General features: G+C 37.1%; 2 protein-coding genes across 2 annotated transcripts; both read left to right on the forward strand.

Moving 5' to 3' along the window:
- Positions 1-162: 162 nt before the first annotated feature.
- On the forward strand, positions 163-17,236 carry si:dkey-34d22.1 (discoidin, CUB and LCCL domain-containing protein 1). Its single transcript, XM_060869962.1, has 15 exons — positions 163-393; positions 3,288-3,509; positions 5,907-6,044; positions 9,581-9,632; positions 9,977-10,049; positions 11,597-11,730; positions 11,931-11,968; positions 12,336-12,518; positions 12,817-12,929; positions 13,028-13,199; positions 13,451-13,540; positions 14,395-14,488; positions 14,571-14,611; positions 14,718-14,825; positions 15,864-17,236. Exons 1-15 carry the CDS (start codon positions 291-293, stop codon positions 16,244-16,246), a joined length of 1,944 nt encoding a protein of 647 aa, XP_060725945.1. The 5' UTR covers positions 163-290; the 3' UTR covers positions 16,247-17,236.
- Positions 17,237-19,405: 2,169 nt separating this feature from the next.
- On the forward strand, positions 19,406-23,413 carry rab42b (RAB42, member RAS oncogene family). The gene is made up of 2 exons (XM_060869963.1): positions 19,406-19,919; positions 22,176-23,413. Exons 1-2 carry the CDS (start codon positions 19,702-19,704, stop codon positions 22,612-22,614), a joined length of 657 nt encoding a protein of 218 aa, XP_060725946.1. The 5' UTR covers positions 19,406-19,701; the 3' UTR covers positions 22,615-23,413.
- Positions 23,414-26,382: the final 2,969 nt, after the last annotated feature.

Consider the following 26,382-nt stretch of genomic DNA (forward strand, 5'->3'; position numbering starts at 1 on the left):
CGTTCTGCCTTACTGTGTTCTGGGAAGCAAAACTTTAAGCCCTTATTTGGGGATGTCTAATAATCAGTCTGACACACTGTGAGGCCAATGAGAGAGTTCACAGTGAGCTCTATTATTCATGCCCAACCCTATACTGCACACACACATAAACACAGAGAGAGAGAGAGAGAGAGAGAGAGAGAGAGAGAGAGATACTGCAGCAGTTTGACTTTAGATCTGTTTAAGTGTTTGTTATAAAGGGATGACAAAACTTTTGGTGTGGGAAGTTTTCCTTATAATGTGAGAAAACCATGAAGACAAAGCTGGGATTGATTTGGGATGCTGTCCCAGTGTTTACTGCACTTTGGACTGTGTTGAGCGTTCACACGGTTTTGCTGGTCCACGGGCAGGAAGGTAAGTTCACTCACCTTATATCATGTACCAAATGTTCATTAGTATTTTAGTCATCAGTGTGTTGACATAGGTTGGAAAGAAAGAAGCTGCATGATATAGGATCAGCAAATGTGTGTGACTTGAACTATGTTGGACCTTTTTTTTTATCCATTTTCTACGTGAGGTTTTCTTTTCTCTACCCCATGTGAAGATCTTGTTTTCTGCCCTGCGTGTGAGAGTTTCTTTTCTCTACCCTATGTGGAGTACCCTTGGTTTCTTAGGTTTAGTTTCATTATCCATCATGCTTTTTTTTTTTTTTTTTTTTTTTTGGTGATTGCCAGAGGTTATTCATTTTCTTGGAGTTTAAAAAGTAACACAGTGTGTTGGATTGGAAAATATTTAGCACAGACCTGCCCAAAGCCATGTATATAACAAAATGTTTTATGTTCTAAATCATTTATTTATATATACAGTTTGGCTGCAAGAGAAACAGACAGTAAAGATCAGAGTGGCCAGTTCACATACAGATCAGATAAAAAGTCAGTAAGCTATAACATACACATCATGGCCCAGTCTCCATGATGAGTTTTTGTGATGTTTTCTATACATCCTAGCATTTATTCTGTGATGTGAAACTGTTCAGGACCGTAATCTCTGAGCTTCAGTTTTGTCTGTGTTTACCCTTACAAACCAGTTTGTCCCAACATGAGTGGGGTCAGTGTGAATCACTGTTTCCACATACACAGACAGAGGAGGTAAGGGAACACAGTCACTTGCCAAGTGTCTGTGTACTGCGTCTACACAGCAGGGAGCAAACCTCTGGATTCTAGCAGCATCATCAGAGAGGAAGCTGACTGATACTAGGGTCATTATTTTACATGATTCATATGTTCTAAGAAGCCACAGAGATTTTGCAATTACGCAACAGATGGAAGAGGAAAGACAGACTTCTTAGGTGGATTTGCTGTCACTACATGATGGACATAAATGTATTATGAAGGTGACAGCCTAAACAGCTGAACATCTTGGCAGGCCTGCGGGGACATGCACATACCACTGAGGTGAAAATAAAAATGACATGTTCCCGGATAGCGTGTGATGCTAGAATAAATCTAGAGTGCCTGTTTTAGTTAGCCTTTGACTTGACTTTGAAGTGATTTCTTTAAAATGATGAGGTTCATTTATCTGAAGAAATGCACGTAGCCCATTCAATCTCATTCACATGAGATTATGGTGCTGTTGATGATAATGAAATAAATGACAGAAACATTTTGGTTCATTAACATTAAAACATTGTTCTATAAAAATGTTACATTTTTGAAATGGCTCATATTAAGCTACATTAAAGGCGAGAAAGAACCACAAACTGAAATGTATCTCAGCATGACTGCGGTCGTAACTAAAAGTTATTACAAGTAACTAAGTGTAATTACAGCAGTTCAGTTGAAAGTTCAGGTCCCAGTTGTTCCCAGTTACTGCTTCATAACAGGAAGATAAATCTTCATAATAAGATTATGATACTTGAACCAGACCTTTTGAAAAAAGAACATAACTTGAAGAGAACTTTGTAAACCTACAGCGACACAAATATCTTCAAAAACTTCTAAAGATCTGCAACAATCATAAATTCCTCATCTTTCATTCTGGGTGTTGGCAAAATAACCGCTCTTTCGTCCATGACTACAGCCCATAGCATTGGTATTTCCAGGGAATCTCGGGGGAGATGTCTGGAGAGGGAAGAGGGCAAGAAAACAAATGAGTGGCAAACCGATTAAGATAGAGTAAATGGTGGGATGTAAAAACGGAAACGAAACTGTAACAATCAAGCTCACCTCATCAGCGACCTTCAGAAGGGAGTGGGGGAAAAAATGTCTGAAGATTCACCATTCAGGTCCATTGTATTAGACTCTGAGCCAAACCATACTGTATATTTGGCCCTTTGGCCACAGTGAGTCATACTCATAGGCTGCTGAACCTCATGAAATGAGGGTCATTAACTGTCTGACCACAAATGTGTGTTTGTTTTCCTGTGTTGATGATAAAGACTTGCTCACAGCAGAAAAGGCTTTTTAATGATTACATCAAACATAGTATGTAATGGATCACTGGAATATCAGCATGGATTGAGAATAAGAAAGAAAACTGTAAGAGAACCTAGGTGATTTATATTATAAGTATAGAACTCCACACACACACATCCTACGATTTAACCTAAAAATGGTTGCTTTCTGGAACTCCCGATTACTCACAGTCGCTCAAACCCTATCATTAACATGGACTCACTGTAATTATCATTTTAATTGAAATGTAAACTGAAAAACCCCTGAAGTCTGACAAACACATGGGAACTTGGCAGACTCTGGTTCCACACAGGACTCAGCTGTCATAGTTGCCCAGATTGCTCAAATTGCCCAGCCTTTTTAACAACTCTTATGCTAGCATGTGAATGCAATGCTGTGGATGAAACTTACCATCTCCACATTGCTCAAAGTGTGTTAGTAACGCTGCCACTACACAATATCCACCTCTTACTGGCACTTTGGTAGACATTTCTATTTTGAAAGCATCTACTTGATGAATGTATGATTTTTTTTTTCCTTACAGGAAACATAATTTACACATGTGTAACGATTGATATTCATAGCTGTTGTTTATAGATGGATGAGCATGCAAATAGAATAAAGGACCATTATAAACTCAAGTTAATAGTTAATTAATTAATAAACAGTTCCACAATACTGCTTTTTGTTTGCCTTGCTTTGATAAAATATTGTAAAAAAAAAAAAAAAAAAAAAAAAGCCAATATATCTCAAATGAAGTGAAAAGTAATTGAGAATAAAATAAAATGAGGAGAAAGTATTTTCTCAGTGCTTTTTTTTAGTCAAATCTTTTTCAGATTGTTGTTTCCATTGCAGGTGATGGGTGCGGACACACAATCCTGAGTCCCATGAGTGGCACTGTGACCTCCCGGAACTACCCCGGCACCTACCCCAACCACACGCAGTGTGTGTGGAGCCTGAAAGTGCCGACAGGAAACACGCTACACCTCACATTCGGGGACTTTGACCTGGAGTGGAGAAAGGACTGCAAAGCCGGTGCTCTTACCATCACTGATCAAAGTAAAGCCGTTAACCTGGGTAAGGAATTCAAGTTCTTGATTTTATGCAGCAACACATACAATGCACTGGAGCAACTTTCAACAGAAAACTATTAGCAGAATATACCAACTTTATATCAACATTCTAAACAGTTTCCACAAGTAACCTTTTTGCAGAAGGGGCATTGTATGTTCTCAGAAACTTTGCATTTCAATCCCCAAGACTCATTGCAGCCTACACACAAGAGTGCAACCAGACTCTCAGATTCCACCTTTACTTCCTTGTGTAAAAAGTCACCGGATTACTGATCACACTTATCTATTTCCAGTTACACATTTATAACCTTTCTGTGTATTTCTCAAACACACACTGATATTGTGAAGCACATGCTTAGCGAGCTTTAAATGTCTATATCAAGTCTTTATTCATTGTATGTCTCTCTGATTTTTAATATCACTTCTGGTTTTCTGCAATATTCTAAGGTTTTTGTTGATCGCCAAATTACATTTACATAAATTTACATAAATTACATTTAAATATATATACATTTAAATAAGTCTAATATTAATCTTGAATTTTTGTATTATATTAATGTTTGTATAATATTAAACTTTTTGTATTACGTTTCTGTAAAGCTGCTTTGAGACAATGTCCATGGTTAAAAGTACTACACAAATACATTTATGCCAGATCTACATACATTTTAATAATGTTGATTCTTTTTGTACTGATTGTGTGTATGTTACTAAACGGCAATAGTCACAAGAAATTTGCAGAAACAGATGCGAATGCAGATAAAGAGTTTTTAATGAAAAATCAGGAAGAGGTAACAATGGTCAAAACCAGGAATCAATACAAAGAATAAAAGGCTTGCTTATTTTAGGAGCTGATCATGTACTGAACAAATACTGTACTTCCCAAAGCAATGAATTAAAGAAAGTCCCTTTAAACTGTCCTTTTAAACAAGAGCGCCTGGCTGAATGAACACAGGTGTGTTCACAGATGGGTGACTGTGATTAAGGAAGTGTGTGGTGTGTGTGTGTGTGTGTGTGTGTGTGTGTGTGTGTGTGTGTGTGTCTGTTGTTGTTGTTGGGAGCGTAATCCATGACGTCCATGTTTGTCGGTTGGAACATCCGCTAGGAATAAGAGTTTGTGACTGATCGTGACGTGACACCAGTCGGATATAAATAAACAATTGTGTTCACAGCATAGCTGATTTTCCTTTTATGACACCGACAAAATTTCATAATGGCAAAAAGCTCACAAAGATCTTGAAATATCAAATGGATAATAAATGCATTCTAAGCACATGCAGTGTGTCAGCAGCCATAGACACATGCAGGCACCATTTCATTTGTCCTGAGTGGGTAATCTTTGTCCCAATTTATGAATTTAACAACATGAATTTTGCATGATATAACTCAGAAATTTGCATCATGTAACTCAGACCAATGATATAACATTTGAAGCCTTAAATGGAGATTCACATTAGTGAGTTCTAATTTCTAAGTTCTAAAACTCAAGAGGTCCATTAGGAAACACTGGATTTTAATTAACACCACATTTCTTGTCTAAAAGCTTTGTGGACGATTTACAAATAAATGTGTTCATATCCAGCTTGACAAGTAAATCCCAATGAGAAATACCTGAATGCTTCCGCACTCAATAATCATGTTTAAATGATATGCTGAATTGCATTCACCCACAGTGATCATGTTTGGGCCTGAACACAGCATACTGATGTGTCATATGCATTCTTTTAGATAAGTTGTTATCCTGAGGATAAGCTAAAGTCCAGTATCTTCACCAGGCACCGAGGTGCTACTACTCCATAGTTACACTTCGTACTGTGTTGTTGTTATTGGCAAATTCCAGATGGTCATCCTCATGCTTTTCTCCAGCTCCTGCCAAGCCATGCGCCTACACAAGCAGGTTGCATACCACTCAGCAGAAGTGATGTGTTAGTGACATTGTTTACAAATCACACACACACCAACACACACACACACATACATACATACATACATACATACACACACAGAGTGAGATTTAGCATGAGTAATCTAGGCTCCCTGGGGCCTACTGTATCTCTTGGAGGTACTTCAGGATATGCTTTTGCGTGTGAAACAGTTTGTGCCATTTTTAGCAGCAGGGGAGTATGTGATTGTACAGGTCTAGTAAGCCCTTAGGCTTGTGTGTTGCTGTGTGATTCAAGTGCTGAGAGAGATGTTCAGTTCTCAATGTTAGTATGAGTCAGTAATTATTCCAGCTTCGCTCTAAAACTTGTTCCTTGCAACCCTGTGTTTTGTGTTTTTGAAGTTGCCTGATACAGTGGATCAGCCGAAATGTGTATTTGCAAGTGTGTGTGTATAACTAATTGGCAAGTGTTCTGCAAAACAATTGTTTTGCTTGTGTGTGTGTGTGTGTGTTACACAGGACCTCTGTGTGGGCAGCTGGCTGCCTCAGAAAAGAGCATGTTGGTGAACAGTAGTGAAGTGACAGTGCACTTTGTGTCCCACACTCACCGGTCTGGACGAGGCTTCCTGCTCTCCTACTCAACCAACCAACACCCAGGTACCACACACTGGCCTTGTTGGCAAGCTGAGATTCTTCTCAGATACTTTATAATAACCCCAGAATCTGGCAGTTAACATTTCATAGTGCAAATCTTACAAATCAATGTTTTACAATGTTCTGCAGCTCTGTAGTAATGTGCTTTTATAATAATGGTCTAGTAATGGTCTAGACCAATCCTCAGCGTTCCAGCATATCGTTTATTTGGGTACAAAAAGCAGTTCCCTTTTTTTGTAGTTTGTGCGTAATTCTCTTGCTAAGACATAAGTGACAGGATTTCAGAATTCTCCTGAGGCAGAACTCTTCACATGTTTAAATCCTCTAACTGCTATCTCACAGAAAGCTGTTTCACAAAATGGAATATAAATATCCTGCTTAATGCTTTAGAGACACTTTTACAATAAAGTTCAAATTCATGAATACTTTATGAGATCAGGTTGGTCCCTTATGACATGCATCACTGATTAACCTGTTCAGAGTGTTACTTCTTTCAATATATATATATATATATAGTGTCTTGTTATTCATCCATCCTCTCTGACCTATTGCCAAAAGAATACTATACTATCACATTACAGCTACATGCTGCGCTTAAAAAGTTGAAAATAGTCTTGGAAAATGGTCTATGGTCGAGGAGGCAAACACTATGTGACTGTAAAATGATCTGTGAGGCACAGATATATGCTCCTTTTGTATGTGTGTGAGTGAGGCTAACATACTGGAATGTGGCTGTCCTGCTTCACTGAGCTAAAGAGTGTTTGCTCTGTAAGCAGACCAGCAGGCCTCCGTTCCTAACCTGAATAGAGAGACAGAGGCCTTTCATAGTGTCCACAAACAGGGAGCTAGGGAACAGCGATGTTTCCTTCCTCCTCCACCCCTCCTTCTCTGTAGAGCACATAGCATGACAAGTTAACCATCACCATTTCTACACTGACATGACAAATAGCTCAGAGAATCAGTTATTCTCTATAGTTATTCTATGAAATGAAAATGAGTTTGCTGCTAATTCCCAAAGATTTTGACGTGCCTGTGACTTTATTTACGCCACAAAAATAGAGCTTCAAAGTCAGATAAATGTCAGAATTCCGACTCTTCATTCTGTAGATTACAGTAGCATGAGGCTATTGTCATAAAAAAGGTACTTAAGAGCTCATTTAATGTATAACCATACAGAGGTGGGTAGAGTATCCAAAATCTGTACTCAAGTAAACGTACAAGTACTTATGGAAATATTTACTCAAGTAAGAGTAAAAGTAACATCTTAATGTTATTAATATCTTAATAGTTACTTGAGTAAGAGTAAAAAAGTATCTGATGAAAAAACTACTCAAGTAGTTAGTTACTAGTTACTTCTCATCTGATTGATATGAAGCAAAAACCCTGATTTTCAAACTACTTGGAGAGGTTTCACACACCTCTCCTTAAAAGTCTCTTTATTCTGCTAATATAAAACACAGGTTGAAGTATATATATATATATATAATGTGATTAATGGTTTAATGATGTAAATGAATGATGTGCTGTGCTCTTCCTAACCTGCTCTTCCTTTTAAGATTAATTTACTTTATTCTCACATTTGTTACATTTTATAAGTAAGTACATATATTCTTTAGGTAGGGATAAAACAAAATATAATCCTGTTTTTATTTTGTATATGTTCTACACTTTAGTGAAAAAAAAAACTTAAGTGAGATGTCAGGATTTGCGTATAAATGCAAAACGTCTTACTGCATGCAATTCAATTTATTTTGTATAAAACATGGATATGAAAATGCAGACACTTATAATGAACGTTTGTTCATGAACGTGTTGTTTGTAGGGTTCACAGGATTGCACGAGAGCGTATATGAGGGAAAACATTCAGACAGTGTGTGAAATGTAGTATTACGTTAAGGTCAAAGTGCCCATAGTTACCAAATTACCATCAAATAGGCATAATTTTGACACTTACCGCTACGTGTTTTTTTAGGTTGGAGCTGGAAGTCTTGTAAGCTGCGATGTCTGTTTGTTTTGGTGCACACAGAATGCATCGCATTATAAAGCTATTATTTTTTACATCTTGGAGTGAAAATATAGAATTAATTTGAGGCCACGGGTGATCTGCCTTTGATAAAGCGCAAACATCTTCAGCCATCATCTTCCAACTAAAGGCGCGCTAAACTTCAGCGGGAGATGCGCAGTATACTCTCATGAAGCAGCCTCTCCAACGTCTCGTGAGTAATAACTCGCGAGTAATAACTAATTATTATTTATTAAATCTCATATTTATTACCATTTGAGTAACGGAGGAACGCCGCCGATTGTAGCGAAGTAAAAGTAAAGTTTTTCCACTAAAAATCTACTTGAGTAAGAGTAAAAGTACGCGTCTTTAATTATACTCAAAAAGTACAAGTTACTACCCAAAGAAATGTAATTCGTTACTACCCACCTCTGTAACCATATAACCTATAATGCATGTCAGTCATTGTGAGCTCTGAGTCTTTTCACAAGTTCAGATGATTCTCAGTAATGCCACTGGTTCTCCAGGAAAGAATGCAATCATGTCTCCAGTGCGCTGTCTATATATTATACCTCTATGGGTTGTACAGATGGGATCGCTGGTGTTCAAACAGTGCAATTGCATTACTAAGAGAATGAAGATTTCCATTATGTGAATCACTTCTAGTCATCATATTTGTGCAATTGCGATCCATTCTGTCGCAATGAATCCTTACACACCTATAACTTCAATAGTTAGGGATTTTATTTACTCTGCTTCATTAAATCATAATGTTTATGGAGTTATTTGCATTTTGTAATGCTATTTTTATTTATTTATTTGTTTGTTTCTTTATTTATTTATTTACAGTCAGTATTTATATATGAGGCACTCCGTTAACGAACTATGGGAACTGAGTATTATATCTATGCTTACTCAATGTACTGAGTAAATAATAAATCGTGTGCAACTATTTTATATATATAAAGTGACAGAAAATAATAATTGTAACTTCAGCACTGAGTTGCATAGTCCCAGTTATTATTTTAGTTTTTATCACACCATTTAAGTATACAGCAGCCTTGTAAGTGTTGTCCAGAATACTGTTGGTTTACAGAACAGCATTCAGCTGAACACCAAACACACAACTTCAGTCAAAAATGGTCACTTGTCCAAGGAAGGAACCAGTAATATTTATACACAGAAGAATGTTTAGAGCACTCTGGTGTGTGACGTGAACACGAGTTCCTGATATTTGTTTGTCACATCAGGAGCCAAGGCTGTAGCTCAGACAACTCCGATAAACTGCGTCAAACTGTGTTCAGACACTGCACTCACGCTCACACCCACACAAATGCCTTCAAGTCTGTATACAGAGATCACATGCTTACACTCTAACCATTCCACAAGCATACACAATCGTCAGGACAACCTGAAGCATGTGTAGGCAGCATGCAGTTTGTGTATATAAGCAAGGATGTGGGATATTTTGTATAGGTTTGAGAGGATTTATTCTGTGGCTTTGTGATTGACACATATCTTGTTTCCTTTTTCCAAGACCTCATATCATGTCTCCACAGAGGAAGCCACTATACCTCCCAGCAGATCAGGTAGGAGGCTGCTCTATATGTAGAACGTATCCTCTCCATTTTAATTTAAAGTTTTCTTCTGATTTTTTTTATTTATTTCCTTTCCTTTTTTCTGTCTCCTTTTCAGCAGTTTTTAATGAAAAACAAATAAAACGAAGAAACATGCTTAACACCCAGCTTCATCATATCTGTCTTTGTCCTTTGTATTCAGTCTACAACATAACAACAAACATAAACTGATCCTTCTGAAATTCTGTTTGTCTTTCTTACAATAAAAGAAGAAGAGCTGTTCAGTTGTCCCAGTCATGCACACACACGATTTGTTGTACTAATCATATGTGACTGATGTCCCTCCTGTTTTCCAGTGCGTTTTGTCCTGTGGGGTGCAAGGATGTGGCAGGAGAAGTCTGGGGACAGCATGGACAAGGCTACAGAGATGTAAAGCTTCTATTTCTTAAGCCTTATCAAATGCGTGTGTGAAAAAAAAGCATTATTAAGGTAATGTGTAATGAGATGATAACTCTGCAATAAATGGTAGTTGAATGCACTTTACTAACTAGGCTATGGGCTAAAGTATTGGGATAATGTTGGTGTGTTGTTAGAATTTGATTCTTTTTAGCCCGTATAGCTAGAATTTTCCATTTGCACATTTTATGATGAGCAATGACACTACTTGTGCTGGTGAGAATGCTGCAGCACAACAGGGGGTGGAAACTTTGAAATCCACAAAAGTGGTTATATTTTCAAACCCATTTTCGTCCAAAATTTGGTGCTTGTGTAGATTCCTGCTGAGGTCTCCTATAGCTACATACACAATGCCAAACTGATATTTTTCTGGCTTCAAATGCAGAATAAACACCAAATTGAATTTTGGCTCATTTAACTTGAAAAATGTTGTCACCCAGCCATACAAATACAGCTGACTTATTTTATCTGTAGCAAATAAGTACAAATTACAGACAGAATCAATCAAATTGATAGCAAAACTGATGCAATAGCAGGCTTTTACAGACATGGAGTTAAAGTAGAATAAAAACACTTTTGGTGTTATGTCAGCTGGTTATTTTACCACTATCTCAGTGAAATCTATCGCACTGAGCAATCAGAGCTTGTTTAGTTTTGTAAGGGGAGTGAGAGCTTTCACAGGGCAGAGGCAGATGGATGTTAGTGTGGGGTTAGTTTTGTGTGTGAAAAACTAAAAGGCATCCTTTTAGTTAAGCAATCAGTCAATGTTTTCCATTCTTCATCTGTCTGTGATCCTGTGCACACTGTAGCCTCAGATTCCTTATGTGGAACCCGATGCCCAGCCAACTCACGTTCAAAGAAATTCAAGGAGATAAGTAAATTCAATGGAAATCAGTAATTGGTGCAGTCTGGCACAAACAACCACTCCATGGTTATTATTTTTCCCCATTCTGATTTGAACATTAAATAAAGCTCTTGACTTGTACCTGCACAAATTTATGCACTGTACTGTTTGACTGATTTGTTAATAGTGTGAAGGAGCAGGTGAACAGGTGTTCCTATTAAAATGGATAGTGGGTTTACAAATGCACTAAATTAACTAAATGTAAGAGAGAATTGCATGTGTGCATTGTTAAAAGAATTTCCCAATTTTACAGTGGGAATACACTGATGTGACAGAGAGGCCCAGTTCAGAGCTGTTAATTAGTTTCCTGCTTGTAGGAAGAAGAATTTTGTGTTGCAGTTTGCCCTTGGATTGAACAGAAGCAGCACCAAAGCAGACAATTACAATGGAGGTCAGGATGGTCTAGCTGTGTAGAATTGGTCCAGCACTGCCTGGGGAAGATTGAATTTTTTTCAGTCACCACAGGAAAAATTGGTCTTTGCAGAGCCTAGCATCAAAACACCATTTTGGTGTGCCAGCAATAGCATATAAAATACTGTAAACTTTAGCTACATTTTGGTGCTTTCATCATCTTGGGCCTATGTGTAATGTAATTCCTGCATTGTGTGTTTTGTAGACCTCTGTGTTGTGCAAAGCTGCAGTCCATGCAGGGGTCATATCAGACAGCCTGGGAGGCATAATTAATGTGACCCAGCAGAGAGGCATCACACTGTATGAATCAAGTTTTGCTAATGGAGTCCTGTCTAAAACGTGAGTGTGCTACTCTGTCAGCTAAGCACACAGACACTGTTCCCTGCAGGAGACCTGCTAAAGTACCCACTATGCAAGCAAATTTTCATCTGTACATATTATCATTTCAGCTCTACAGAAGCTAATGTAATAGTTGCTCAGCTATTTGAGCAATATGCAAAATCCCTCACTCACAAAAAAAATCTTTTCTTTCCCCGCAGAGGGTCATTGTCAGATAAGAAACTAGTCTTCAGCAGAGGTAAATCCAGTGCTACTTACAGTTATTAAAAATATGTAATACTTCTGATGCGAATAGCAACACCTTTAATAAACACCACTGGTTTAGTGACCACAGAAGAATTCAATTCTATGCCAGTTGGAGTATGACCAATGTCATAGATGCTATAACTATAATTATATAGTAAATAATATGTAGTTACTTCTACTGCTTGGTACTTACATAGCATGTATCATTATTACCCATGAGACAATTACACATTTCCAGTGTTTAAACATGGTGTACAAACATCAGCACTGTTTACTTACTCGTTGACTCATAATGTGAAATAATGACAGTCTTGTTTTGCTACCTTCACTTCCCTTCATTGGTATGTTCCATGTAACAGCATGTGACAGCCTGTTAGCAGTTATGACCTACAACGCTTCTTCCATGTCAAAGGATGTGGACAGACTGAACTGGATTTCAGAAAACAGGGACTCGAGAGAACAGTTTGTGAAGTGGCACACTAGCATTGAGGATCAGCAGCCATGGCTGGAGCTGGAGCTTTTTAATCGGAGCAGCATCACAGGTCATTGTGATATGTGTGTGTGTGTGTGTGTGTGTGTGTGTGTGTGTGTATATATATATATATACATATACATATATATATATATATATATATATATATATATATATATATATATATATATGTATGGGTGTGTGCTGTTTTGCCCTTTGAATGCATGTCATTGAGTTTCCTCTTTTGTCAGTACTTCTCCCTTTGACTTGTAGACATACAATAGACTGAACTTCTGAATGTTCGGATGAACCAGTAATACCTGTCTGTTTGAGCACTGGGTTGATGGTACAAATTATTTTTTTTCCAGGAATAATAACAGAGGGTCTCTCAAACTCTTTTATTGAGACTTACATAATCAAGTATAGCAAAGACCGTAAAACATGGAAAATTTACAAGGATGCAACCAGCAAAGAGAAAAAGGTACCCACATGTAAAATAACAATTTTATTTATTTATTTATTTATTTTCTTTTAATCAAAGTATATTACACAGTTGCTGCTATTCTTCTTTGTATGTAGGTGTTTGAAGCCTCATCTGATGGACACACAATGGCTCTCAACAGCCTGTTTCCCCCAATAATAGCACGTTACCTCCAACTCTGGCCTCAGAGCTGGCACAGCAGAGTCTCTGTGCAGGTGCAAGTGCTTGGATGTCCATTATCTATGTTTCGACCCCGATCCAACGCCGGTGGTGAGGCACCTTCTCTTTACTTACACCTAGGCTTTGCTCTGTGTGCATATAATTTACTTGTCTGAGTTTCTGTTATGTGAGTTATAGAAAGTAAAATTACATTCTGTATACAACAATAAAAGGTAATAAGTTTTAGGAATTTCAGAGCAGATTTCTTTCAGAGCTGATAATTACATGGTATATTGCATTCCATTGAGTCTGCTTAGTTTCCTGAATACCGTACTTATTAGTTCAGTCAATCCTCTCTTCAGGATCCAGCGCAATGAAACCAGTTCCCACAGAAACCGTGCCGCTGAATGAGATCTCCACTGAGAGTCCTGTGGTCATAAGCTCGAGCCAAAGTAAGTTAAACACTTAGTGATTAGTAGTCATTCTGTCATCTCTACTGAATTGACACTGCATTTAAAAAGCAGGTATAAAAGCCAATTAGCAAGTAGTATGTACAGTATATACAAAACTCCCAGCTATGAATAATTCACTAACTACAGAGAAAATAATAGGAAAAGTATGTATTCACAAGAATGATGAATAGAAATCTGTACTTACCGACAGGTCCTGGGAGTATAAAGCAGAGGTCACACCGAACACAAAATAAAATCCAATCCACAATGAGGAAGGCAGTATAGTGTGTTCATAGTGGCAAAGTTAAATTCCTGATACAGTGACATCACTGATAGAAGTGTGACTGTTCATTTTTGTGTAGATGCCCTGTGCCCATTACACCACTCAAGCAACTTGAATCCTGCCCTAGTGTGTCTCTTTTATCCCCTGGTGCAATGATAACTCTAAGTGGCACAGAGAAAGTGCTGCCCAACAATTGCACATCTTGAAAGACATGCAAATCAGTTGCACGTTGGCTTATATCTGTCACTTAAAAGTGGTCATTTGTACAGAATTCATTAACAATAGAAATAAAAAAAAAAATATATATATATAGACTTGTGAATGAAGACTGTATGAAAATTAAGATTTGGTGAAAATTTAATAAAAGATGAATGTCGTGGCACAGGATCATGTAAGAGTCAGTAAGAAGAACTGTTTTATATTTTTGTGGTTAGATGGTATGTATGATGGTGGAAACATGATGAAAATCAAACAGAGCTTCTGCTTTTTTCTTCTTGGTTCTTCTTATTATTACATAATTATGAAAATCCATAAAGCTAAAAACAAGGCTTTTAAATCCATTTCCTTATAGGCTCCAGCCATCCATTGATACTGGTGGTGGGTGTGGTTCTGGGCCTGGCACTGTGTGTGTGCTGTCTGTTGGCAGGGCTGCTGTGGAGGAGAAGGTATGTATCAAATCATGTTTTTTCTCTTAGAGTATTTCTTTTCAGCTACTTAATACGAGTTATTTCACCCCTGTTGTTTCAGGAGAAAGGGTGAGCACATGAAGAAGTGTTGCCTTGACACAGGTTGGCCCTGGATGCAGAGTTTTTATTATATTTTATGCATGATATGCCAGGATTGTTTTCCTGTTGCTTCACTTTCTAGCTAAGTGATTTTGTCTCTTATCATCAGGCTGTCAAGGTGTCCATGGGAAAATACTGCCCTATACAGAGTCAGAGCTTGTGTCCTACCCTCTGGCTAGAAGCGTCCATGACAGCTTACCTAACCCTCCACTCAATGGTGAGATGCACTAGCGTTTGCCCTAGAACACTGTTTAATAGAATGTGACAAAATTCATTTGTTAGTGATTTCACTTGTTAGCACATAAAACACTTAACTGAATCATGTATCATTCTCATATATTGATAAATACAGAAGTAAATTATAATGTGTGAAGATAGAACCTCGGAAAATGTTTAAATCTTGTACTAATGACATTTGATTTGCAATAAAATTCAGATGATGTAATTTATTACCTTCTTATTACCTTCCAGGGGAGATCCTCTAAAATATTACTGTAGCAGTTCATACAGAGATAACACGAGTCAATAAAAAGGTTTGACAATGTTTGTTGAGCTGAATCTGTAGGGCACAAATATTCTTCTGCAGGAGACGGGAAGTAATCATTCATTATGGTGAAAGTGAAAGATTAGGATGGCTGCAGCAGCAGCAGCAGGTCAAAGTACAAGTGAGCAAGTACTTTCTGTTCCTCTACTGCCTGCTCCATGGTTCAGATAAATAGCCAGAAAAACTCAAGAGAAGGACCGAGTGCATTCTTCTCTTTCTGTCTTTTACTCTTTCTCTCTCTCTCTCTTATCCTCCCTCTCAGTTGCTCAGCAGCAGCATAAATGTGCCTTTCTTTAGTCAGCTGAGCCTCTGTGAAAGGGTCTCTGTAATTGTTGCCCAAATGAGGAGCATTTATGCTAGAGCAGCGCTCATGTCCACCACCAACCCCATGTCACTCCCTCAGGCTAACAGACACTACAGTGAGGCCTTCAGTCAGAAGAGAACAGAGGGTCAAGACAATCAAACTCCCTTTACAGTCATTCTAATTAAAGCAGATTCACTTATTTGGGATTCCTCCAGTGTAGTGAATAATAGACAATGCATAGGCGTGCTTGGCTCTATTGAAGTATTTGACACATATTTTATAAGATCTAATAATTAACATGATTTAGATGGTTTTCATAATCTTCAACCACAATCATTTAAGAATTCCACATTTCTTTGTAAGACAATGTAAGTTTATATTAAATAGGTAATCTCTGTTTTTTTCAGAGTACGCTGAACCTGATGTTCTCGCAGTTGGACAGAAAGTGGGAGTCACCTTCCGACCACCTCTGGATGAGGGCTATACTGTTCCTTTTTCCATTAACCATTATGACACACCGAATCAGCTTCCTCAATACGCAGAGCCCCTGCGGCTCGAGCCAGAATATGCCACCCCGTTCAACGAGCCAGTTCTCGATCCCCCAATCACCACACAGCTAAAGACCCACTCTCACCTTCGAACAGCTACGAGTGCCTTACAATATGACTGCCCTGCTCATCGACACCTTTCTAATGGATACTGCACTCCTTTTGTTAACGGTACAGCAAACTACACACAACCGCAGCCTGGAGATTTTGTAGCGCAGCATACGTATCACGAGCCCCAGTGAGCGCTGACTACTTGGCTGTAAATCTTATTGGTAGAAGGTCATGTTTGCAGTTTTCAACTGTAAATATTAAAAGTTTCCAGGTTGCTGGGAGACATAAAGAATTCACTGTTGGTTTCCTTGAGAAGCAGATGTAGCCAGAGGAACAGTACATACTGTGTTTTTTATTGTTTTTATTTAGAAATGGACAAAATCCATTTTTTTCCATTTTCTATGCAACTTTGATTGTTAGATGTGAGTGCACAGTGACCTATGGATTCACTTCTATTTCATTCCTAACATAAGCACCAATCTATATTTCCTTATAGTTTATTAATGGCTATGAAGATATGAGACATTGCTGCTGAGGACCACAGTCAGTGTAACTACAGGTTTTTTCTGTTCTGTTCTGGATGTTTCCGGGTCAATGTTACACCTATTTTATATATATATATATATATATATATTTGATTAACTCAGCCTGACAAAGCAGCACTGTATCCAAAGCTTTTTTAATATGACAAATGATATATAAATTATAACAAACTATATGTATTAAGGGTGCAATACCACTGCATTTGTTGTTGCCTACAACAAAGTGAATGTTTTATATGAAGTTAAGAATTTGGATTCTGTGATGGACCACCAGCCTTTTTTGTATATTTATATGCTTGAGACTTCATTGAGAAATTCATACTGTATGTGCTTAGAAACATACAAAACAGTTCTTTTATTGCTGGAAAATATAAAGTTATAGTACTTTTATAGAAAACTGTATCAGTCTGATCTATTGCATATTTAAAGGCATATCTATATCTTTCGCACATTGAAAATGCATGTGTTCTTCAGCCGGGGTGGAATCTACTTGAATATTTGTTTATACTTTAAATCACTACCCTACTCAAGCCTTATTTTGGCCACATTTATGTTTTTGTAATTATGGAAATTGAATATTTAACCTCTTACGTAATTCATTTACAATAAAAAAAAATACACTTTACATTCTTATACTTAGACATTCAGGTCTCTTCTTCTCTTATCCAGCCAGTGATTGAATTCTGTAGGTGAATGAATGTATATCAGTTTGAATGAGTTCCATTAACATCTAACCTGATTTCCATAAATGGAAAAAATCTGCCAATTTGTCATCTGTGCTGAACTTCCTATGCTACACAACATAGCAAACACTGTAGCCACTTTGTGTATGAAGAGGAATAATCCACCAGACTTTAATGTGGAAGTTGTCCTATCTCAGTAAAGGCTTTTGTTGAAGTAAGCAAAAGCTTGGATTAAATTAGGTGTCTTTTTTTGCCTCCCTGTGGAAGACAGGATATCCAACTAATTGAAACCACATGTTAAGGTACGTTTTACAAATTTGCTAACCTTGACTAGCTTAGGTTAATTTGTTTAATTTGTTAATAGCAGTTTAAACTAGAATTCCAGTAGCTAATGCAATTGGTATATTGTGTATTGGTATATTGGTAAAGCAAATGATAGCTGCTTCTCCGTACTGGCTTCATCAATAAAACCGTTGAACTTAAACTGTGCTGGAAATTTTAAAAAATATCCAGCTTTTCCTGTTATATATATCCTGTTATATCACATACTACTGATCACAAATAAGGGGAAAACCAAAAACTGCCATCATCCATATAACAGAAGAAGTAAGAGTATGAAGAATAGAGATGTGCTTCCACCTTGTGGCTGTTAAAATAGTTTCTAAATGAGGTCTGGTTACATAAGAACAAATTTTATTTGCTTTCTTAATTCAGCATTGGAGAGATTTTAGACTAATAATTAATAGACTATCATTCATTCATATATTCGTTCAGTCGTTCATTCATGTTTAGTAACCTTGCTGAATCCTTGTCAGGGTCATGATGGATCTGAAGACAATCCCAAGGAACACTGGGCACAAAGAGGGAGAAATAATACAGTACATGCTGCACTACCATGCCACCCAACCAGAACAGTAAAGTAAAAAGTAGATTTGAGTAATTATATTATTAGCTGTAATAGTTTATTAATCTCAGACCTAGTAAAAAGTTAACAATAATATATCAGCTATTTGGCATGGCTCCTTCTGTAGTTGGTTGTACTTTGGTTTCCAAGACTAAAAGATGCAGAAGTAGCTTGCACATGATGCCGTAAGTAGGTATGTTTAGACTGGGAAATGGCTGATCTTTTTTTTTTTTTTTTTGCAATGTGCACACATTATTATGTTACCAGATCTGGGTTACAGTCTTAGAAACCACGGTTCCTCAAGGGTTGTATATATAATTTGAAACCTTTTTTGTAGGAAAACCCTTCAATTCTCAGAACTAGGTCTTATTTACAGTTTAATGTTTATACTGTGGTATGTTTTAGCTGTGGCAGGTTTTTGCATCATACATTTTTCTTTTTTTTTGCTGTTGTTGTCTTGTAAACTGAACAAAACCAACCTGATGTTATATTTAAGAAGAGAAGTGAAGTAAGTATATTGAGATATTAATAGGATTAGTAATATTAATTCAAAACAAATACCTAATTGTATTCTACATAGTGTAAATCTACTCTAGAACTGGTGAAAGCTTTTGCAGGATGGGAAGTAAGTAAACAAACGGTCAGTTTTTAGAAAAAGTGTGAATAGTTGTAAATCTGTCTAAGCTTTTGCCCGTAAAACTGCCAGTGCTCTAATTTTACTGAAATTCGACTTCCCTATTTTATCCATAGTTAATGTTTTATTGGTGGTTATGAGCTGATGTAAATTATTTACACAGGCCAAACTCAGCTCATGTCTTTTTCTGACCCCATATGTACTACATAAGGATATAAGAATAACAATGAACAAAATGAAATACAAGTAATTACATTGCCAGGTCCTCCTGTCTGTGTCCTGAGGGTGGGAATGCACTTGAAGTTTAGCTCCTGTTTGAAATGGTTCATTTGAGCCCATATTAAATGAAGGAGTAAAATAATTGTGTAGTTTAACAACCTCATAATATATTGGACAGCATGAGAACATCACCTGAGTGGGAGTGGGGGTAAACGTTTTATTATTGCTGCATACATAGCTAAATGGAGATCATTTCTCTCCCTGTATGTATGAGTAATGTAATGAGCTGGAATCAACAGGAAATACTGGGTTTGTCCTGATATGAAATTGCTTGGTCCTTCCCTCTGGCACTGTAAAGAAATTCTGCTTCTCTTTCAAACCACTCCCTCTAACAAGTAGGAGCAAGCAACAATGATAAAGCACATGAGAACAGGGAGGTTCCTCTTCTACACCAGCTTAACTGCTCTGCATGAGATTATTACTCAAACCTGACTCTTAAGGAACGATATATTCGACAGCTATGGACTTTAGTCTTCTGACTGAGGATGTGTGAAGTGAAAGTTTACACTGGACTATCCCGCAACTTAGTACTGAGATTTCTGACTTTGTGATTCTTCCCTGTGGAGGTCTGCTGTGATAAGATCTTCTTAGGAATACAGAAGTCATGGACCTGACACTGTGGCACTATCAGTTCCGCGTCATCATGCTGGGGGACTCAACTGTGGGCAAGTCATCCATGCTGAAGCGATACACAGAGAACCAGTTCCTAGAATATATTAATGAGACGGTCGGAGTGGACTTCTATGTGCATTTCCTGGAGGTGGAGCCTGGCATGATGGTTAAACTCCAATTCTGGGACACGGCTGGACAGGAGAGGTTCAGGTACAACACAATAACTATTAATGTGACTAAAAATTGATACTCTGGCAAATCTTGTTATCCTGTTTGCTCTTTAGGAAGTATGTCCTTTTCTTAAGCTTCTACTTGTACCCAGACTTGGCTGAAATGTTAATCGTGTTGTTTTAAGGTGAGGCTTTAGGTGAAGTAGCAAAGCAGTTTCAAAGGCTAGTTGAGATAAAAACATTTTTAAAGACCATGTATACTAAGAGTACAAATACCTACACAACCAACCAATCACATTTGCATAAGCCTATATTTGTGAGAGAGCAGAATGCAAATGATGCTGAAGTTTTTCTTCTGGCTCAAACAATACTTCTATTTCAGTTACAAACATTTGGAAACGTAAATCCGTAATATAGTGGTTTGATTTCATTCAGTGTCATACTTTAACCTGCACGGCATTCCTGACAAAAAAAGTCCTGAAAAACGTAACATGCACAATATATATATATATATACATATATAAATATATATATATATATATATATATATATATATATATATATATACCATAAATTTATTAGGAACACCTGTACACCTGAAAATCAGCCAATCATGAGGCTGATTACAATGTGCAAATCATATACAAATACAGCACAAAAGCTTTAGTTATAATGCCACATCCATCCATCACCAAGGGCCAAGGGAGCAAAACATACTGAGCTTTCTAGGTGGGAGTGATGGCAGATTCTCTCCCCTGTCAATCACAGTGACTATAGGCCACATAACACTTTCCTCTGATTGTGTTACACTGCCCTGTGATGCAGCACACATATGACACAGCAGTCCACAATGATGTGCTGGTTTGTCATGTCACTGAGGAAGCTGATGTTAGCTTTACTCTCCCTGGTTGCTAGCAGTTGCATGATAGATGGACTTAGCTGACTATTGGGAGTTTACACAGAATGGTGGCAACTTCAACCATTTTATGGTCACTGAGATCACATTTTGATGTGAACATTAACTCTAAGCTCTTGACTTGTGTCTCTATGAGTTCATGCATTGTGCTGCTGCCACATGATTGACTGATTGGATAGTTGCATGAATGAGCAAGGATGCAGTTGTTTCTATTAAAGTGTCATGCGTATGTAATTGTATTGAAAGCATCAAAATACAGATCTTTGTCATGATAAAATACTAATGTCAAGCAATTTTCATAAAAGGAAAATGATATGACATTTATGATGATACATATTTAGATAATCATCTAAAAGCTAAGATAAATAATAAAATATAAATATAAAGAAAATCAGCTCTTAATGCAAATATTTTTTGAAAAGTTTGAAGTTTCTTGCGAAGCCCTATGGTGTAAATTTCTTATGAAATAAGACATTTATTTATTATGAATGAGATCTTATTTAAACCTTCCACCGATTTAAGCATGCAAAGCCTGAATGTATCTACACAAGCAGCATATCAGAAGTACAGGAAAAAGCTCTGCTATAAGACTACAAAGATCATTTCTACCTAAACAAAACACAGTTCAAACACCAATCGGCTAAAAGAACAGACATAAAACAGAAAGGGCATAAACAATGCACATGAAACAAATCTGACCCAAGTAATCAACCATTACACAAAACAAACACAACCAGTTTCTGCAGATTCCAACGCTATAAGGATGAGCACTCTGTGGCCAAAAAAAACAACACTTTTTTTTATTAACCACCAATTATGTGCTGTGTTCCAACATCTATTACTCTGACCTGCTAATATTTATACTTATTCTAAGTACTATTGAAGTGAGTTCTTCAAATACACCTTGTAGTTTTTGAGATATACTCATTTTAAAGTTTCAAGCAAGAGGCTTAAAAATAGGCCTAGGTCTGTACAGGTTAAGGATATACACTATATGGCCAAAGGCATGCTGACACCTGACCATGACCCCCATTTTCTCCAAACTATTGCCACAAAGTTTAAAGCACACGGTTGTACAAAATATATTCATTTGCTGTAGCAATAAAATTTCCCTTGACTTACTATGACAGCGCTCCTGTGCACAGTGCAAGATCTCTAAACATGGGTTGCCAAGGTCGAAGTAGAAGAACCCAAGGCTTTAGAAGAACTCATAGACTTTAATTAACTTTTGTAATACTGTAATTATTATGAAAAAGAAAAAAAAAACAGTTACAAGCCCATTCCAAGAGGCAGCAAATATTTCTAGAGGTTTAAAGTCTTCATACACTCTAAAATATAACTAACATATCTGCAGCTACATTAATACTGTTCCTGTTGTAGGTCTGTGACCCGCTCCTACTACCGGAACTCAGTTGGAGGCCTGTTGGTGTTCGACGTGGGGAACCGTGCCTCGTTTGAGCATTTGAGAGACTGGTACTCTGAAGTGTGCGAGCATGTCATGCCTCACACTATGATCTTTGTGCTAGTGGGCCATAAGAGTGACCGTGAGTCAGATGGAGAGCGCACTGTCTCCAAAGGTGAGGCGGAGAAACTGGCCGCTCAACTCGGAATGCCTTACGTGGAAGCCTCGTCCAAAACGGGCCAGAATATTCAAATGTGTTTTGAAGTACTGACACAGCGAATCTACCAAAGGCTGCAGAGTGGAGAGGTGAGGATGAGAGAAGGCTGGGATGGAATAAAGAGTTCAGCTCTACAAGTGCAACAATTACAGAGTCTCCAAGAGAGTGAGCAAACAAATGAGAAAAAAGGTTGCTGTTAGCACTTTAGAACAACCATTTATTTCCAAAGATTCCTCTAAGAGACTATAATCAATATGGTGACCTGACACTGATAATTGCCAAGTAGACTATCAAGCATTGTTCCCTAAGTACCTGTTTTCAGCAGCTGGATTTCCTTTCTGAAGGAATAAGATCTTACAGAACATATGAAAACTGCTATTGTGACATATATCAAGCAGGAACAAAAACTTCCTTAAAATTACAATAGCAATGTTGAACAAAACAGGATTTCTTTTTTCTTTGTTCTATATTTTTTATAGTTTTTTATTTGATTTGGGTAAAGGAAGTTTACACATACACTTACCATAACCATCTGCTTTAGAATGCAGTTACTAGATACTGTCTAGATATTATCTGTTACTGGATAGTGAAGCATACTTAAGAACTTGGAATTATACAAATGAGTTAATGCTAGAAATATGTCACTAGGAGAGCGTACATGAAAATATCTAAAGTATATAAATAAATGAATAAATTCATAAATAAATAAATAAACAAACAAATAAATAAATAGTTATAAAATACTGCATTGGCTTGCTTGAAGATCAAAAGATGGCTCAATTTCTACAAAACACATAATTGTCATATAGAACCTTGTTATTCCCAGGTCTTGTTCTGGTAGGTAATTATTTTCATGGTACAATGCTGCTTCACTTGTCTCACTGACGTGTTATAACCATATTAACATTATACTTTTCATTTTTGCCAAGAAAGGCACATTGGGGTACACACTGTATACACACCTTTTATCTTACAATAAAAAATTTCAAAAGACAAAAATCGTGTCCCTCACATACTGTTTCTGTTTCTACTGTTTTTTTTAAATATATTTCAGATCTGATTAAAATATTTTTGAATTGAAGTCTGTAAGAATGATAAAAGACAAGTTGATCTTGTTGTGCAAGATATTTGGCTTAGCAGTTTCTTACATACTAAATTATATTACATTTTGGTCTCTTACTTTTTATTTTCATTGTTATGGACACCACTAATGCAAACATCTGACAATGTTATTAGTAATGCACGTGACCTCTAATATACACTATATGTACAAAAGTATGTGTACACCTGACTCTGATCCACTTGTGCTCGTTGAACATCACATTCTCTAAATGGTCTGGCATCGATACAGACTAACCCCCAATATCTTTCACTCTTCTCAATTAGATTGTAAAGGTAAAAGTAAGAGTTCAATTACTTGTATTTAATAATAGTTTCTCTCCCTGAGGGTTCTCAATTGCTTCTAGGTGTCAATGAGTGTGTGTATCGTGCCGTCTCATCCCATGTGTATTTCCATCTCAAGCCCCATGTTCCTGAAATAGACACCAGATCTACTGTACCATGACCCTGATCAGAATAAAGCAGTTACTGAAGATGAATAAACAAATAAAACCATGTGAAATCAGCTATTAGAAGGACAAGCTAAATGGCTGATAACTGTAACTTATCAAAAAGGTTCAATATTTCTGCTTGTTACTGATCACATTTAAATAAGATCAACTAAATAATAAAGCAGGTGACGATGTTACATTGCATTTTGCCTTACATGCACAAGTTAACTCTGCTTCAGCTTCCTCTTTTTCACTTCGTTTTGTTCCGTCTTTCTCTGTTGACTTCCTCATTGGTAAGACCTCTTTATTCAGTCAGTGCATTCATTTAAACAATTCATCCAAACCACAGACCTGCTAAAGAGAAGAGGTATATTTACAAAGGTTTACATTTTGATAAATTTGACACAGATACTGTGGGATGGTCAAAATGTGGGTAAAAAATTATCTGCTTATCTGATTGGTTCCTTGAACTGTGTTCAGTGGAGTCAGTTCATGACAGTCCAGGAATCATTAAATTAAACTGATGCAGCAGTCACTGTGAAGGTCATTGCTGTTATAATGATTGGACGGATGGAAGAAAAGGGACCGGGGAAGTCCTGTAAGCAGGTTTCATGGGTGATAGGTGTACCCAGGTCATTTTTACCGTCATGTGTGTCATGTAGTCAAAAAAAAGACACTATTGCCATGCCTGGAGAAGAAAAAGCAGAATGTCCATGTCATAGGGAGTTCAGTGGAAGATGACGCAACTGTAAAGACAACACCTAAACAGGTAGCTCCAGTATTTTCAGTACATAGAACAGGGAGAAACACAGAGTATTTACCTTTTCATGTATAAAACATTGTTAAATAAAAAATGCAAATCTCTTTATGCTATACGAAATGAAGTCAGGTGGATATTTACTACATTAGATGTACCAACAGCAAATGAATGGTCACATTATTGCTAAAATGTATGAAATCAAGCCTCAAATTGGTAAAAACCCTGTAGATCAACGTGCAAATCGAATTTCAATATTCACTTACTGCAGATTTAAGGATTTAGAGTTGATTGTGTCAATGCTAGGCGATGGCTCCCAATTACGCCTTGACGAACAAAGAAGCAGTGACATCATCACAACAATACAAGCACAACAGATCCTGGATTAGAGTTCGTCTCTTCTTATAGTAGCTTTACTATTTGTCTGTTTACGGTTTGTTTCTCCTTCATGTAACTCCATCTTAATCTCATCATATCTATCAACACAATACAGTCTTCTACTCGTGGAAACTCATTCAAGGTCTCACACTGAGCAATTTATTAACCCAATAAATATAGTAATATCTCATTCACTCAGGTTCAGTAAGCTGCTTTATCATGATCAGGGTTGTGGTGGATCTGGAGCCTGGGTGTGAGATGATGAATGCACCCTGAATGACACTCCAGTTCGTCACAAGGCAACACACACATTTATTCAGACCCAAAGGCAATTTAGAGTAACCAATCCATCTAGCAAAAAATATCATTTTGTGGAGGTGTGAGAAAACTGCACAACCTAGATAATAAAAAAAAAACACACAGAAGAACATGGGAACCTGAGCTCAGGAACCAAGAATGGACCCAGGAGCTGTGATATGGCAATGTTCTTATTTTTTTCTCCCTTTTATCTTGTGCTTAAATAGATGTGTTTATTACATTTACAGCTTAATCTAGTGAAAATGTACATTTGTTTTTTAAATACAACTTAATAATTACGGGTTAAGGGTTAAAGTGATAAATGAATCATAGTCAATGAAAAAGAAACCTACTCTGCTATTATAAACCTGGTGGGTAGCAAAACCGTGTTGCTCTATATTCCAGACCCAGAACCTAATTTAAAATACCTCCACACTGGAACTAGTTTGTTTTTGTGCATCGAACATTTTTTATCACGCGCTCCTCTTCCTCTTTGTACAGATGTCTAAATGACTAAGAGAGTTGAAAACTTGCTTCACTCATGTTTAATCACTGTTGTCATCATAGCAGCTTTCCTTCAGTGTCTCTTGAATTACTGCTCTTGCCCTTTTCTTCCTGTAATACTGCTATAAATAAAGTGTATTAGGGAACTATCATCTATCCCCATCTTCTGTAGGCCTGTGGGATGTCTTTAATTTCTTAACACACTTTATACAGCATTGTCATACACGTATGGGAAGCATGTAGATAGTCAAATCATTTTATTTTTGGAAAAGAAAAAAAAAAAAAAGACAAGCTTATAAAGAGCAATGATACTCATCCAAATATTTTACAAATCCCCCCCCCGGAAAAAAAAAAAAACTTTCTGACAACCGTGGTTATTGTTGGCTAAAAACTTTGACTGCAGTACTGTGAAACAAATCCTACATCAGGACTACATACTACAAACACTGCAAAAACACATGCCATGTGTGACACTTTACGCT

This window comes from Tachysurus vachellii, chromosome 5, assembly GCF_030014155.1.
Source record: "Tachysurus vachellii isolate PV-2020 chromosome 5, HZAU_Pvac_v1, whole genome shotgun sequence".
NCBI classification, from domain to species: domain Eukaryota; kingdom Metazoa; phylum Chordata; class Actinopteri; order Siluriformes; family Bagridae; genus Tachysurus; species Tachysurus vachellii.